This window comes from Heterodontus francisci, chromosome 5 (genome assembly GCF_036365525.1).
Source record: "Heterodontus francisci isolate sHetFra1 chromosome 5, sHetFra1.hap1, whole genome shotgun sequence".
Lineage (NCBI taxonomy): Eukaryota > Metazoa > Chordata > Chondrichthyes > Heterodontiformes > Heterodontidae > Heterodontus > Heterodontus francisci.
Genome location: NC_090375.1, coordinates 23,577,465 through 23,591,348, shown reverse-complemented (window position 1 = coordinate 23,591,348; position 13,884 = coordinate 23,577,465). Strand labels below are relative to the sequence as shown.

Sequence of the window (13,884 nt, the reverse complement as noted above, 5' to 3'; positions counted from 1 at the left end):
GATCGCCGCCTTTCTTCCCCATGTGGGGGAAGCAGGGGAAGAGAGAGTGACAAGATTCGGGGGGGGGGGGGGGGGGGGGTGCGGGGTGCAGTAGCAGGCGGGGAGGGGGGGGGGTGGGAAAAGGGAGAGGGAGGGAGACAAAATAGGCAGGGGACGGGAGGGTGTGGGGAGCAGAAGCGAGAGGCGAGCGGGGGAGAAGCAGCGAGGTGTGGAGCAAGCAGCGAGCAGACGGGTGCGGGAGGCAGCGGCGAAGAGAAGCACGATGGCAGGGTGCCATTGGGGGTGGGATGGAGGCGGCGATCGTAGCCACTGTGGCCATTTGGGTTTAATTTGTTTTTTGTTTTTGTGATAAATTAAGCAGCTCCATCTTTACTACTGGCAGCTGCCAAAAATGTTGCAGACAGTGATGGTTCAATGCATGAAGCAGCATTTGCGCATGTTCAAGTACTGCACTACCTAGTGATTGAATTGTCAGCAAAAGCAGTCTTATAAAAAAATTCAAGGTGACAAACTGACATTCATCTATACAAAAGTTGCATAAGCTGCACATTAAGCAATCTAGGGCTGGATATTGCATCACAGGAGGATGCCATTTATCCCCTCGAGTCAACTGGAGCTACCAAATCCCATCTCCCTCATCATTGCCTTAATATTTTTCTTTTTCAAATACATATCTAATTTTAAAAATAATGTTTTAGCCACTGCCTCATACCATTTGGCTATGTTCAAAAAACCTTCTATGCCAAACAAATTCTTTTAGGCCCCCCCCCTTTTGGCTTCTAGTGTTAATTCAGTCAGTCATTGTCCCCATTACAGTGGAATTAACCTATCACTGTCAACACTTTGAAAATCTCTCATAATTTGAAAACTTAGATTCTCCCTTCAACTTCATTTATTCTGGGAAAAGTGCCCCAATTCCTTGTAGCTATAACTGGTCATCTAATGATGGAGTGCTCAGAACCACACACAATACTCCAAATATGCCTAACCAATGTTGAACAAATTCAACTTTACTTCCTTGCTTTTAAAATTCAAATTACTTGACGATAAATTCACAATTTAAATTTCCTTAATGGCTACTGCATTTTCACCCACAGATTTCTCTGTTCACCAGCTTTAAAGATACTACTTTTTTCACAGCTATCTTCCCAAAATATATTCCTTTAAGACGGTTGGCATTGAAGTACATTTACCATAATAATATAAAAGCAAAATACTGCAGATGCTGGAAATCTGAAATAAAAAGAAGAAATGCTGCAAATACTCATCAGGTCTGGCAGCATCTGTGGAGAGAGCAGAGTTAACATTTCAGGTTCTGATTAAAGGTCACTGACCTCAAACGTCAACTCTGCTGCTCTCTCCACAGATGCTGCCAGACCTGCTGAGTATTTCCAGCATTTCGTGTTTTTATTTAAGTATATTTACCACCTATATGTCTACTCTGTTAACCTGTAATCTCTTCATGCTTTTCAAGTAGACCCCCATAAGAAACTGGTTATCTTCACTCCTTTTCTGCCTTAGCCTCTGCATTGAGTGACTTATCAAGGATTTCAACTCTATCCTTCTGTCCTCCCTTACATTCACTCTCCATATAAAATCTCCTACCCATATTCATGGTCACCCCATCAACCTTGCCATCTCCTATGACCTCTCTATTTACAGTGTTTCATTCAAAGTCATCTCTGATCACTTCCACATGTCCCTCACCAATTACATCCCCTTCCAAGTCCCCTTCCTTCTGTACGAGTCCCTGGAAAACCCTCTTCGCCAAATCACTTATGCCAATTTCAAACTCTCAATCTATCCTTTTCCCCGTCTTCACAACAACTCTGCAGCTACCAATCTGCTCAATCATATCCTCACCTCCACCTTTAATGTCCTTTTTCAGTAAAACAGTAATTGATCTCAAAAACAAACTGGATTCATATAGCACCTTTAACAAAGAAAAATGTCCCAAGGTGCTTCACAGGAGTGCAATCAGATAAAAATGGACAATAAGCCAAAGGAGAAGATATTAGGAGGGTGACCAATCGTCTGCAGTGGGTGTAAGGGATGGATGGTCTTAGCAAACGGAGGGAATTCCACAGCATGGAGGCTAGACAGCTGAAGCGTTAAGGGTTACGGAGGATGCAGGGCTGGAGAACATAAAAATTAGGAGCAAAAGTAGGCCATTCGGCCCCATGAGCCTGCTCCGCTATTCAATCATATCATGGCTGATATCATCTGAGAAGGTTACAGAGATAGGGTGGGGCGAATTCATGAAAGATTTTAAGTCTGAGGATGATAATTTTGGAGGACTTGGAGTTGATGCAAAGACAGCATTGATAAGTGAGCAGGAACTGATGCAGGATAGACTGAAGGACAGTTGTTTTGGATAAGCTTATGTTTACGGAGTTAAGAATGGATTTGGTCCAGAAGGGAATCGGTCTTCTGCAGCACAGTTGAGTTTTTATTGAAAGTGATGATTTATGTCACGATATCTTACAAGGTCAACATTGGGTGAGCACTGAAACAATTGAGTGTGGAGGGAAGAAAGATGCAGAGGAGGATTTCAATGGCAAGTGGGTTAAAATAGGGCAAGAAATAAGTGATCTGATGAGAATGTATGGGGCCAGAAACTGAACAGAATACAGAGATTGCTGCCAGTCTGGTTCAGCTTGAAACAATGGTTGAGAGGAGAGAGGGCAAAATCTCCAGTGAAGGTACAGAGTTTGTAGTTAATATTGAAACTATGCCAATGTTTAACTGCTTAAAAAATAGTAAGTTTCAAATAAAACTTTCCTGGCTGCATTAACTAGCAAGGAAAGTTAACACCTTACTTGGGCTCACCCAAAAGGTATTGTTAAAAGTATAATTCTTGTGTCCAATTTTATTTACTGCGATAAAGTAATTATTGTAGGGGCAGAAATGAAATGAAATTACCCCATAGCATTTGAGTGGTTTTCTTTCTTTCTACTGGCTAATCTAATTGGGAACTAGCTTTAACTTGACCACACACACTAGTCTTCAGAACAATGTTTGCTACAAAATTAAGTCCAAAATAAAAATTAACTCCACAATTAAATTGTACATTTCCTACCTGCTGTATGTTGTCACAGTGCACATAAATCTGTCCACTCCATGGTACAGCAGAAGGTTTGGTAATGAGAGAAGGGTTTGGACTCACAAGTATTAGTAAGTGGCTCCTGATGAAAAAGCAAAACTTATTTTCCAATCAAAATAATCAAAAAGAATTTTTCCAATCTTACATACATAATGATAATTCCGTTTATCTAAATAATGGGAATGATCAAATAATGTATTTAATTATGCACCACTGACATGGCTTTCCTTAGTGTTCAAACTTTGAACCTAGTGCTATCCTCACATACAAATAAATAATTTGTCAGTCGGCTTACCTCATCCATTTAGGAATTTGGCATTATGTAGGAGTCACTGGTAGCCTTGCCTTTCTCCACTTGTAGCTAAAGGCAATTTTAAAAATAATTCTAGGCTATAGAGTAAAAGTTCAAATTTTTATTCAAAATTGGAGTGATGCATACTGTTACTGAACAGCATTAAGAAAACTTTCCTTGTAAATGAAAAAGATCTGCCCATATCCTAAAATCTAATCCTAAAATAGCGCCCAATGGCAATTTCCCATATGTACTGCAATGGTTCTCAGCAATCCAGCCTCCATGTGTGACTGGTCTGTTTCCACTGGCTAATCTAATTGGGAACTAATATTTTTGGGAATAAACCTTTAGTCTGAGCATATATTAATCTTTAGCGTAATGTTTCATACAAAATCAAATGCCAAAATAACATTTAATAGAGGTAACTATCCTGTGCTTTAATTGGAAACTACACATATAGAACAAAAGCACTTCCTTGCCGTGCACATCAAAGCGACAAGATATCCATCACCAAAAGCCACTTTAATGGAATAGTAAATACAGCAGGACGTATAAGGAGCATGCAAACTCTTCAAGCAACTACAGTTGGGTTAGCTTGGAGAAGAATCATTTTGTGCCCAAAGATGATTGGTATTAACTTTTGGGAGTGTCTCCTAACTATCTGCGGCACAGAGACGCAGTGGTTAGCACCGCAGCCTGACAGCTCTAGCAACCCGGGTTTGATTCTGGGTACTGCCTGTGCGGAGTTTGCAAGTTCTACCTGTGACCACGTGGGTTTTCACCGGGTGCTCCGGTTTCCTCCCACAGCCAAAGACTTGCAGGTTGATAGGTAAATTGGCCATTATAAATTGCCCCTAGTATAGGTAGGTGGTAGGGGAATTGAGGGAAGGTGGGGATGTGAGAGGGTAATGGGATTAATGGAGGATTGGTATGAATGGGTAGTTGATGGTCGGCACAGACTCGGTGGGCCAAAGGGCCTGTTTCAGTGCTGTATCTCTAAATAAAAAAAAAATATATAGATCAAAAGCAGGATTCTTTTGTTCACCTGGAACTGCAGAGGTACTTCATAAGCTTTTCTGATCTGTAGGATTTACTGCTACATTTTTCAGCTTAAAGGGGCTGCAGGAGTCTGGAAATCACTACGTTATATAATGTATACAAATGTAATGGGTAGTTACGGGATCAAGTATAAATGCAAGATAAAGGTTAAAATACAAAATAGATACATTAGAAATGATAGTCCGTCAAAACCGAGAGATGAAAGCTATGCAAAAACATTCTCCAGAAAAAATAAACATTAATATCTACATTCACCAATTAAAGACAGACTAATAGAACTTTTTTCCCCCCTGATGTTTAGAAGGATGGGTTGAAGCTGTTAATGACAGTAGAAAACAAGTGAAGCGTGTTTCAGGGACAAACCCTAATGTACTATGGTAGAGGGAAGATAACCTACTACTTAGGCAATGATTGTTTAGGATTTGGATTAGACTGCCCGACAGACTGGTGGAAATAGATTCAACAGTAGCTTTCAAAAGGGAATTGGATAAATACTTGGAGGAAAAAAATTGCAGGGCCAAGGCTAAAGCAAAATACTGCAGATGCTGGAGGTCTGAAATAAAAATAATAAGTGCTGGAAAATACTCATCGGGTCTGGCAGTATCTGTGGAGAGAGAAGCGAAGTTAATGTTTCAGGTCAGTGACCTTTCATCAGAACGGTTCTGATGAAAGGTCACTGACCTGAAACATTAACTTCGCTTCTCTCTCCACAGATACTGCCAGACCCGATGAGTATTTTCCAGCACTTTTTGTTTTTATTGCAGGGATAAGGGTGAAGAATAGGGATAACTGGACTGATTTTCTGAACAGTCAGCTCAGACTCGATGGACCGAATGGCCTCCTTCTATGCTGTACTATTCTGTGGAACATCTGAATGGCATCAAACCATCAAACTCAACAGTGTCTGAAGTAGATCTTGTTCCTCCCCATATAATGGCAAAATATTAATTTCTATGTGTAGGTTGAATAACTGAGTGAAAATACAAATGAATATCACACCTTCTGGAAAAACAAACTATGGGTTGGATTTTGAGATAGGGTATCAGCACTCACCATCATTAAGGAGTAAATCGCACAGCATCTTAAGGTTCTGCACAGACGTAGTTAAATGCGGAAAACCTGAAGTTGCTGTCCAAGCTCCATGTCAACAGATTAGGCATTAAAACATATGAAGGGCACGAGATTGCGATACTTACCGACCAGCGATCCACTCACTGTGCCTGAAAAAATTAGGGCTGATGCATTCAGGTGTAAGTGAATTTTTAACAGCGTGATAATTTTTTTTAAACACTGCGAAGCATCCTCCTTGGAACTGAAAACTTAATTTTACAACTGTGGAATCTCATTCTTTCAGAATTTAATTACTGCTGTGGGTGAGGGAGTGGGGGTGGGGTATTGGAGTGGAGAGGGAGGAAGGTTGGAAGCCTCAGAGGGAAGACTGCCGGAGGGTGGGGGTGAAGGGGAGGCCTGATTATGGAGGCTCCTCCGGCAGGCACCTGGATCCAGGAGCTAGGTTTGAAGGCACTTAGCTCCTGAATCCATCACTTCCTCCCTTTGAGCAAGCTGCCGGGTTATCTGATGTTTGGGAAATCCAGGTAACAACAGTAAAAGTTCAAAGGTAGACTGACAGTAAGTCCCGCAGCCTCATTATTTTATTTAAAGCTGCAACCTGCCTCCTTGGATCAGGGTGATCACCCACCCAAAGTCCCACTTCAGTTAAAGCCGGAAATGGATGGGTTGAAAGCAAGTTTGAGTCAGGAAACAGATTTCTGATATTTTAAGCCCCCATCCAACCCAAACCACCTGCTTTGTCAATTAAAATTTGGTCTGTCTCACTGAGGATTCTTCAATCTGACTGGTTGAAGAGTTACGTTGTTGCTTGCGCTGCTCACACATGTCCCAGATCCCCTGTAGAAGGCACTGCGTTGAAAAGGATCTCTAGTTATCTTAAGTTGCCGCTCAAAAGCTCATGAAAAGTCTGTGGGCAGCTGTAAGTATAATGAAAGCTAAGTGCCATTTGTTCACCGCTGACCACAACATCTGGACCAGAATCTGAAAGACCTTCATTCAAAATATGCATATTGACAGATGTATAAATTCAAGCTAGTACAGTTAAAAAGTACAACATATGGTACCAGATGTAACTCAAACATCACTAATAACGTAAAAACCCTGTCACTCCAAGACTCATTTAAATTGTAAATGTGAATTTATACATACTCTGGATCAACTACTCCATGTTGGGGAGTCACTGTTAACGAATGTGCTGGCCAAGATAGCTCAAAAGACAAAGACCTAGGGGAGTGGTTTATAATCTGTACACGTCCAGTCTGTGCTGATCCATCTACAAATGTGGAAACAAATTACAGCATTAGAAAGAGACCATATGCATCCAATTTCTAAGCCTTCACTGTCAGCACAAAGTAGCAACTCACATTTGAGCACACATGCATTGGACTGAGAATCAGTGCCTATCGCAGCTTCACTTTCCAAAGTGAGCCATCTGACAGATTTGCTAGATCTTGTAAGTGAACCTACAACCCACATCTGTCTATGGCCGTTAAGGTTACAGTAGCCCTCAACTAAATTAGCTGCCATGGACAACCAGTGCATATATTTTACCACATGGTGGAATCGTACCCAATGTACACAAATTCACAGGAAAGGATAACACTTTATCAATGAGCAGTATGTATTATGTCAGCCTACAATGCGTCTCATTATCTCCAGGGGATTGGATAAACCCACGTTTTGTGCTGCCTTTGCATCCTCATGGGCTACAGGTGAGGTCCCAGAGGACTGGAGAATAGCCAATGTTGTTCCTTTGTTTAAGAAGGGTAGCAAGGATAATCCAGGAACTTATAGGCCGGTGAGCCTTATGTCAGTGGTAGGGAAATTATTAGAGAGGATTCTTCGGGACAGGATTTACTCCCATTTGGAAACAAACAAACTTATTAGCGAGAGGCAGCATGGTTTTGTGAAGGAGAGGTCATGTCTCACTAATTTGATTGTGTTTTTTGAGGAAGTGACAAAGATGATTGATGAAGGAAGGGCAGTGGATGTTATCTATATGGACTTCAGTAAAGCCTTTGACAAGGTCCAAAAGGTGAAGTCACACAGGCTCAGAGGTGAGCTGGCAAGATGGATACAGAACTGGCTCTGTCATAGACAGAGGGTGGCAGTGGAAGGGTGCTTTTCTGAATGGAGGGATGTGACTAGTGGTGTTCCACAGGGATCAGTGCTGGGATCTTTGCTCTTTGTGGTATATATAAATGATTTGGAGGAAAATGTAGCTGGTCTGATTAGTAAGTTTGCGGACGACACAAAGGTTGGTGGAGTTGCAGATAGTGATGAGGATGGTCAGAGGATGCAGCAGGATATAGATCGGTTGGAGACTTGGGCGGAGAAATGGCAGATGGAGCTTAATCCGGACAAATGTGAGGTAATATATTTTGGAAGGTCTAATGCAGGTGGGAGGTATACAGTAAACGGCAGAACCCTTAGGAGTATTGACAGGCAGAGAGATCTGGGCGTACAGGTCCACAGGTCACGGAAAGTGGCAACGCAGGTGGATAAGGTAGTCAAGTAAGCATACGGCATGCTTGCCATCATCGGTCGGGGAATAGAGTATAAAAATTGGCAAGTCATGCTGCAGCTGTACAGAACTTTAGTTCGGCCACACTTAGAATATTGCGTGCAATTCTGGTCACCACACTACCAAAAGGACGTGGAGGCTTTGGAGAGGGTACAGAAGAGGTTTATTAGGACGTTGCCTGGTCTGGAGGGCATTAGCTATGAGGAGAGGTTGGATAAACTCGGATTGTTTTCACTGGAACGACGGAGGTGGAGGGGTGACATGATAAAGGTTTACAAAGTTATGAGCGACATGAACAGAGTGGATAGTCAGAAGCTTTTTCCCAGGGTGGAAGAGTCGGTTACTATGGGGCATAGGTTTAAGGTGAGGGGGGCAAAGTTTAGAAAGGATGTGCGAGGCAAGTTCTTTACACGGAGGGTGGTGAGTGCCTGGAACTTGCTGCCGGGGAAGGTGGCGGAAGCAGGTACGATAGCGACGTTTAAGAGGCATCTTGACAAATACATGAATAGGATGGGAATAGAGGGCTACGGTCTCCGGAAGTGCAGAAGGTTTTAGTTTAGGCAGGCATCAAGATCGGCGCAGGCTTGGAGGGTCGAATGGCCTGTTCCTGTGCTGTACTGTTTTTTGTTCTTTCCACGGTCGACTCATCAGGACAAGAAAGTATTCCATTTGGACTGGTTCCTCTCATGCCCTACATCAACACAGTTGCATTGCAACATTACTCACCAGCTGATGGTATAGAAAGAATTAAATACTCAGGCCGCACTGTCCATGATGACTTTTGTTTGGGTGACTGATTTGGCATTTGATTAGAAGCATTCAAAGATAGTGGAGCTCCTTGTGGTCCTCTCACTGGAAGAACATCCAACGATGCATTAGATGGATTTCTTTCTGAACTTCCAAGTACACTGTAACAAAATTGTATCAAATCAATTAAACACAGCATCTAACATTTCTTTTAAACACTACATGAAATTTAATTTACTTCCCAGATAAACATTGATTAAATTCAGATATAAATGAGCATAAGGTTACTAGATTAGATTAGATTAGAGATACAGCACTGAAACAGGCCCTTCGGCCCACCGAGTCTGTGCCGACCATCAACCACCCATTTATACTAATCCTACACTAATTCCATATTCCTACCAAACATCCCCACCTGTCCCTATATTTCCCTACCACCTACCTATACTAGTGACAATTTATAATGGCCAATTTACTACTTAGCCAAGAAAATAATAGGAGCAGTAGGCCACACAGCCCCTCATGCCTGCTCTGCCATTCAATAAGTTCTTAGCTGATCTTCGACCTCAATTTTTACCCTTAATTTTAAATTCAGAACAATTCCAATTTTTCTAATATCATGAATAAAGAATGAAATACACACGTTTAAATCTAATTTTTAAGTGAGGAAAATAATGCTTCTGAATGTTCAAATACCTTTCAGAACCAACACTCAAACCATGAGATGAAGAAAATGAACTCAAGCCTCCTGTATCAGTAGTCTCAGTCAAAGAACTTCCAGTGACAGACAGCTTCACTGTATGCAGATTTCCATAGAAAATCCGGATGTCATTTGGTCTCTTTGGTATGTCATAGACTATATGGAAGAAAATCACAAACAGCTTCAGCATTTTCATTTGAAGATAGATTGAGAATTTATTTTATTCAAATACATTTTAATTATTTGCAAAGTTAGATCATTCAACTAAGTTTACACTTTAGTGTTAAGTAGCATAAGAACCAGATACAAATACACCAAAGTCTACAGAACCATGCCCGACTGAAAATGTGATTAAGAGTGGGCACCCTGATCAATTACCTCCAGCTTAACCCAAGGATGCAGAGGCTCCCTGCAGTGTTGCTACCATTCCCATTAGCTGAGATCAGCTAACAGACTTTGAATGAAGTTTGAAACTTTTTGGTCTGTGTAGCTCAGCTTCTTGCTGGCTTAAATCAACAGATGCTGGGAGTGCAGCTTCAGTTCTTCCATGTATAGCAACATGGAAGGAAGAAAAGAATGAACAGTCCGATTAACAGGAAGTAACATAGAACTCTATTTAACCTGTTTGATGATACAATCATATAATAACACAGCAGAAGAGGCCAATTGACCCATTGTACCAGTTATCCAATTAGTCCCATGTCCCTGCTCTTTCCCCATAGCCCTGTAATTCTCCTCTTCACGTACTCATCCAATTCCCTTTTGAAAGTTACGACTGAATCTGCTTCCACCATCCTTTTGGCTGTGCCAACCAGATTACAACAACTCTGTGTGGAAAAAAACTGTTGACTCTGGTTCTTTTGCCAATCACCTTAAATTTGTTCTCTCAGGTTACTGACGCTTGTGCCACTGGAAAAACTCTCCTTATTTACTTTATCAAAACCCTTGATTATTTTAAACACCTTTATTAAATCTCCTCCTAATATTCTCTGCTCCAAGAATCATCACCCAGCTTCTCCAATCTCTCCTTCACAAACTAGATTTAAAAAAATGAATTCAGCTCCACCTTGCCATGGTGGGATCTAAACCCATGACTTTTGAGGTGCTGCTAGCCCTGCACCATAACTACTGCAACCTTTAATAGTAATATCTATTACTAATTTTGAAGTCCAGCCATTGGCATGTATCTGTTACAAGATCTCAAAATTCTGTTTTGAGGCAATGTTGTCAAGTTCAAAGGTTTGCCCTTTTATTAGTGACAACGATGCGTACAGCTAGAGACAGCTTTTTAAAAAAAAATTCTTCCTTGGGATTTGTGCATCACTGGCAAGGCCAGCATTTGTTGCCCATTCATAACTGCCCTCGACAACTGAATGGCTTGCTAGGCCATTTCAGAGAGCAGTTAAGAGCCAACTGCAGTGCTGTGGGTCTGGAATCACATGGAGGCCAGACCAAATAAGGACGCCATTAGTGAACCAGATGGGCTTTTAACAATAATCAATGATAGTTTCATGGCACCATTACTGAGCCCAGCTTTCAATTCAGATTTTTAAAAATTAATTGAAATTTAAATTCCACCAGCTGCATGAGCATTAGCCTGGGCCTCTGAATTACTAGTTCAGTGATATTACAACTACACCACTGTCTCCCCAATAACTAGGAAAGATGTTTTTGGGCCATTTGCCCTGATGGCTGCTGGAATCACAAAATTTAAGACACACTGACTATCCCTCAAAATACATTAGCATTTGCCATCAACTGTCCAATTCTCTCGATCTGTCTGCAGAGATTTATGTACTGAATAACTTGATTGACGTTTTCTTCATTAAATACACTAGGAGACTTTAGAAGACCTTCCTTGAAGTTGATGTTCTCCACAGAAAAAGTTGCGCTGCTGTCCTATTAATCATTGGTTTTAGTGTTTATGGTACAGGACCAGCAACTCAAAGGTCACAAGTTTAGATCCCATCATGGCAAGGTGGAACAGAGTTCAACAAATCATCAATAGTCGGGAAAATGCTAGATTCCATCAGGAATTTGGTAACGGACCACTTAAAAATTCATATGATTGGGCAGAGTCAACATGGATTTATGAAATGATATTTGACAACTCTGTCAGAGGTTTTAGAGATTGTAGCTAGCAGGGTAAATAAGGGGAAAAACCAGTGGATGTAGCATATTTGGATTTTTAAAAAAGCATTTGATAAGGTGCCACACAAGAGGTTATTACACAAAATTGATCCATTTTAATGACCTAGACTTGGGTGCTCAGGGCACAATTTCAAAATTTGCAGATGACACAGAACTTGGAAGCATTGTGAACGGTCAAGACTTCAAGAGGACATAAACAGGCTGGCAGAATGGGCAGACATGTGGCAGCTGAAATTTAACGCAGAAAAGTGTGAAGTGATACACTTTGGTAGGAAGAACAAAGAGAGAAAGAACAAAATAAAGGAGACAATTCTAAAGCAGGTGCAGGAGCAGAGGGACGTGGGGACAGATGTGCACAAATGGTTGAAGGTGGCAGGGCAGGTTGGGAAAGCAGTTAATAAGCTGTATGGGATCCCGGGCTTTACAATGAGAGGCACGGAGTACAAAAGCAAGAAAGTTATGATGAACCTTTATAAAACATTGGTTCTGCCTCAACTGGAGTATTGCGTTCAATTCGGGCTACCACATTTTAGGAAGGATATGAAGGCATTAGAGAGGGTGCAGAAAAGATTTATGAGAATGGCTCCAGGGATGAGAGACATCAGTTACATGGATAGATTGGTGAAGCTGGGGCTGCTTTCCTTCAAGAAGGTCGAGAGGAGAAACTGTTCCCATTTGTGGAAGGGTTGAGAATCAGAGGATATAGATTTAAGGAGATTGGCAAAAGATCAAGAGGCGACGTGAGGAAAAATGTTTCCCACGCATTGTGTGTTTAGGATCTGGAATGCACTACCTTGATGAGTGATGGTGGCAGATTTAGTTGTAGTTTTCAATAAACAATGGTTAATTATATTGAGAAAAAATCTGCAGGGTTACGGGGAAAAGGCAGGGTAGTGGGATCAACTGACTTGCTCTTGTAGAGAGCCAGCACAGACACGATGGGCCAAATGGCTTCCTTCTATGCCAAAACCTGTGCTAAAATGATTGTCATTAGCCCTCATGGGGTTGGGGGTAATATATTAACATGAATTGAAGGCTGGTGAAATGGACCGAGAACAGTAGAAACAAAGGGGTCACTTTTGGGTTGGCAGGCTGTAATTAGAGTACTGCCTCAGCTATTTACAATCTATATCAATGAATCAGAGAAGGGGATGGAGTGTACCGTATCCAAGTTTGCTGATGATGCAAAACTAGGTGGGAAAGATAGCTGTAAGCAATCTGCAAAAAGGCTGAAAAGGGATCTGGACAGGTTAAGTGAACAGGAGGGGGGGGGGGGGGGGGGTGGGGGGCGCGACCGGGAGAGAGGGGGCGCGACAGGGAGGAGGAAGAGAGACAGACTCACTTATAGAGAAGGGAAGACAGTGATCATGATCACTCCTAATAGATGAACATCTCTCTGGAATACGCTACATCACTATATCAGGTGTGCGGGCATTGACTGCTTGTGCAAGGAAAAAAAATCATTGCCAGGTATCTCAATCAGTGTTCAACATAGCAAATTCATAAATTAGTCATCTCATTTAAAGCTTCTTCACAAAAATGCACATCTTTTGATTATTGAAATAAATTTCTAATGCTTTTATCTTTCTGAAATTTGCTCACCGGCCCCCTTTTAGGACAGAATTTATGTGGCCTCTTACGTGAAAAGGCTTGACACCCCTGGTTTAGAAAGGTGATCTCATTGAAACATATAAAATTCTTAAAAGGGCTCAACAGGGTAGATGTTGGGAGGATATTACCTCCAGCTGGTAGGTCTACAGCAAGGGATCACAGTCTCAGGATAAGGGGGCAGCCATTTAGGAATCTTTGGAATTGGAAAGTGGCAGCTTCTTCGTTGAGTATATTTAACTTAGAGATTGATAGTTCCCCTTATCTACAAAAATCTAAGGATATGGGGATAGCATGTTAAGGTGGAGTCAAGATCGAAATTCAGCTATGTATTTCAATTAAAAAAATTAATTTGCAAGTCAAATATGAGTGATTAATGCAATTAATACCTTCTGACACCAATTCTTCGCCATGAAACTTTTGATTGAAATTAATCTTTCGAAGTGGACTGTTTCCACAAACTATCTGCTGGAGTCCACGACGATTCCGGCTAAGTGCTCTGTGACAATGATTTGGGATGAAAGGAAAGAAGAAAGATGAAAAGACAAAGAAAGTTAGTGGCGGTTGATAATGGGAGCAACGAGAAATGTTCAAAGGATTTGCTTTTCTGATTTAGTGCATTTGCAATT

The 13,884-nt window shown here is 41.4% G+C and overlaps 1 protein-coding gene across 3 annotated transcripts in view; it reads right to left on the bottom strand.

Moving 5' to 3' along the window:
• cep192 (centrosomal protein 192) overlaps positions 1-13,884 on the bottom strand; it is a 239,969-nt gene that overhangs the window by 41,571 nt on the left and 184,514 nt on the right. For all 3 annotated transcript variants that reach the window (XM_068031195.1, XM_068031194.1, XM_068031193.1), the window contains exons 34-38: positions 13,645-13,754; positions 9,493-9,652; positions 8,776-8,957; positions 6,675-6,798; positions 3,080-3,185 (exon numbers count right to left, since the gene is read on the bottom strand). In XM_068031195.1, coding sequence (XP_067887296.1) covers positions 3,080-3,185; positions 6,675-6,798; positions 8,776-8,957; positions 9,493-9,652; positions 13,645-13,754 — 682 coding nt within the window. The remainder of the gene's footprint in view (positions 1-3,079; positions 3,186-6,674; positions 6,799-8,775; positions 8,958-9,492; positions 9,653-13,644; positions 13,755-13,884) is intronic.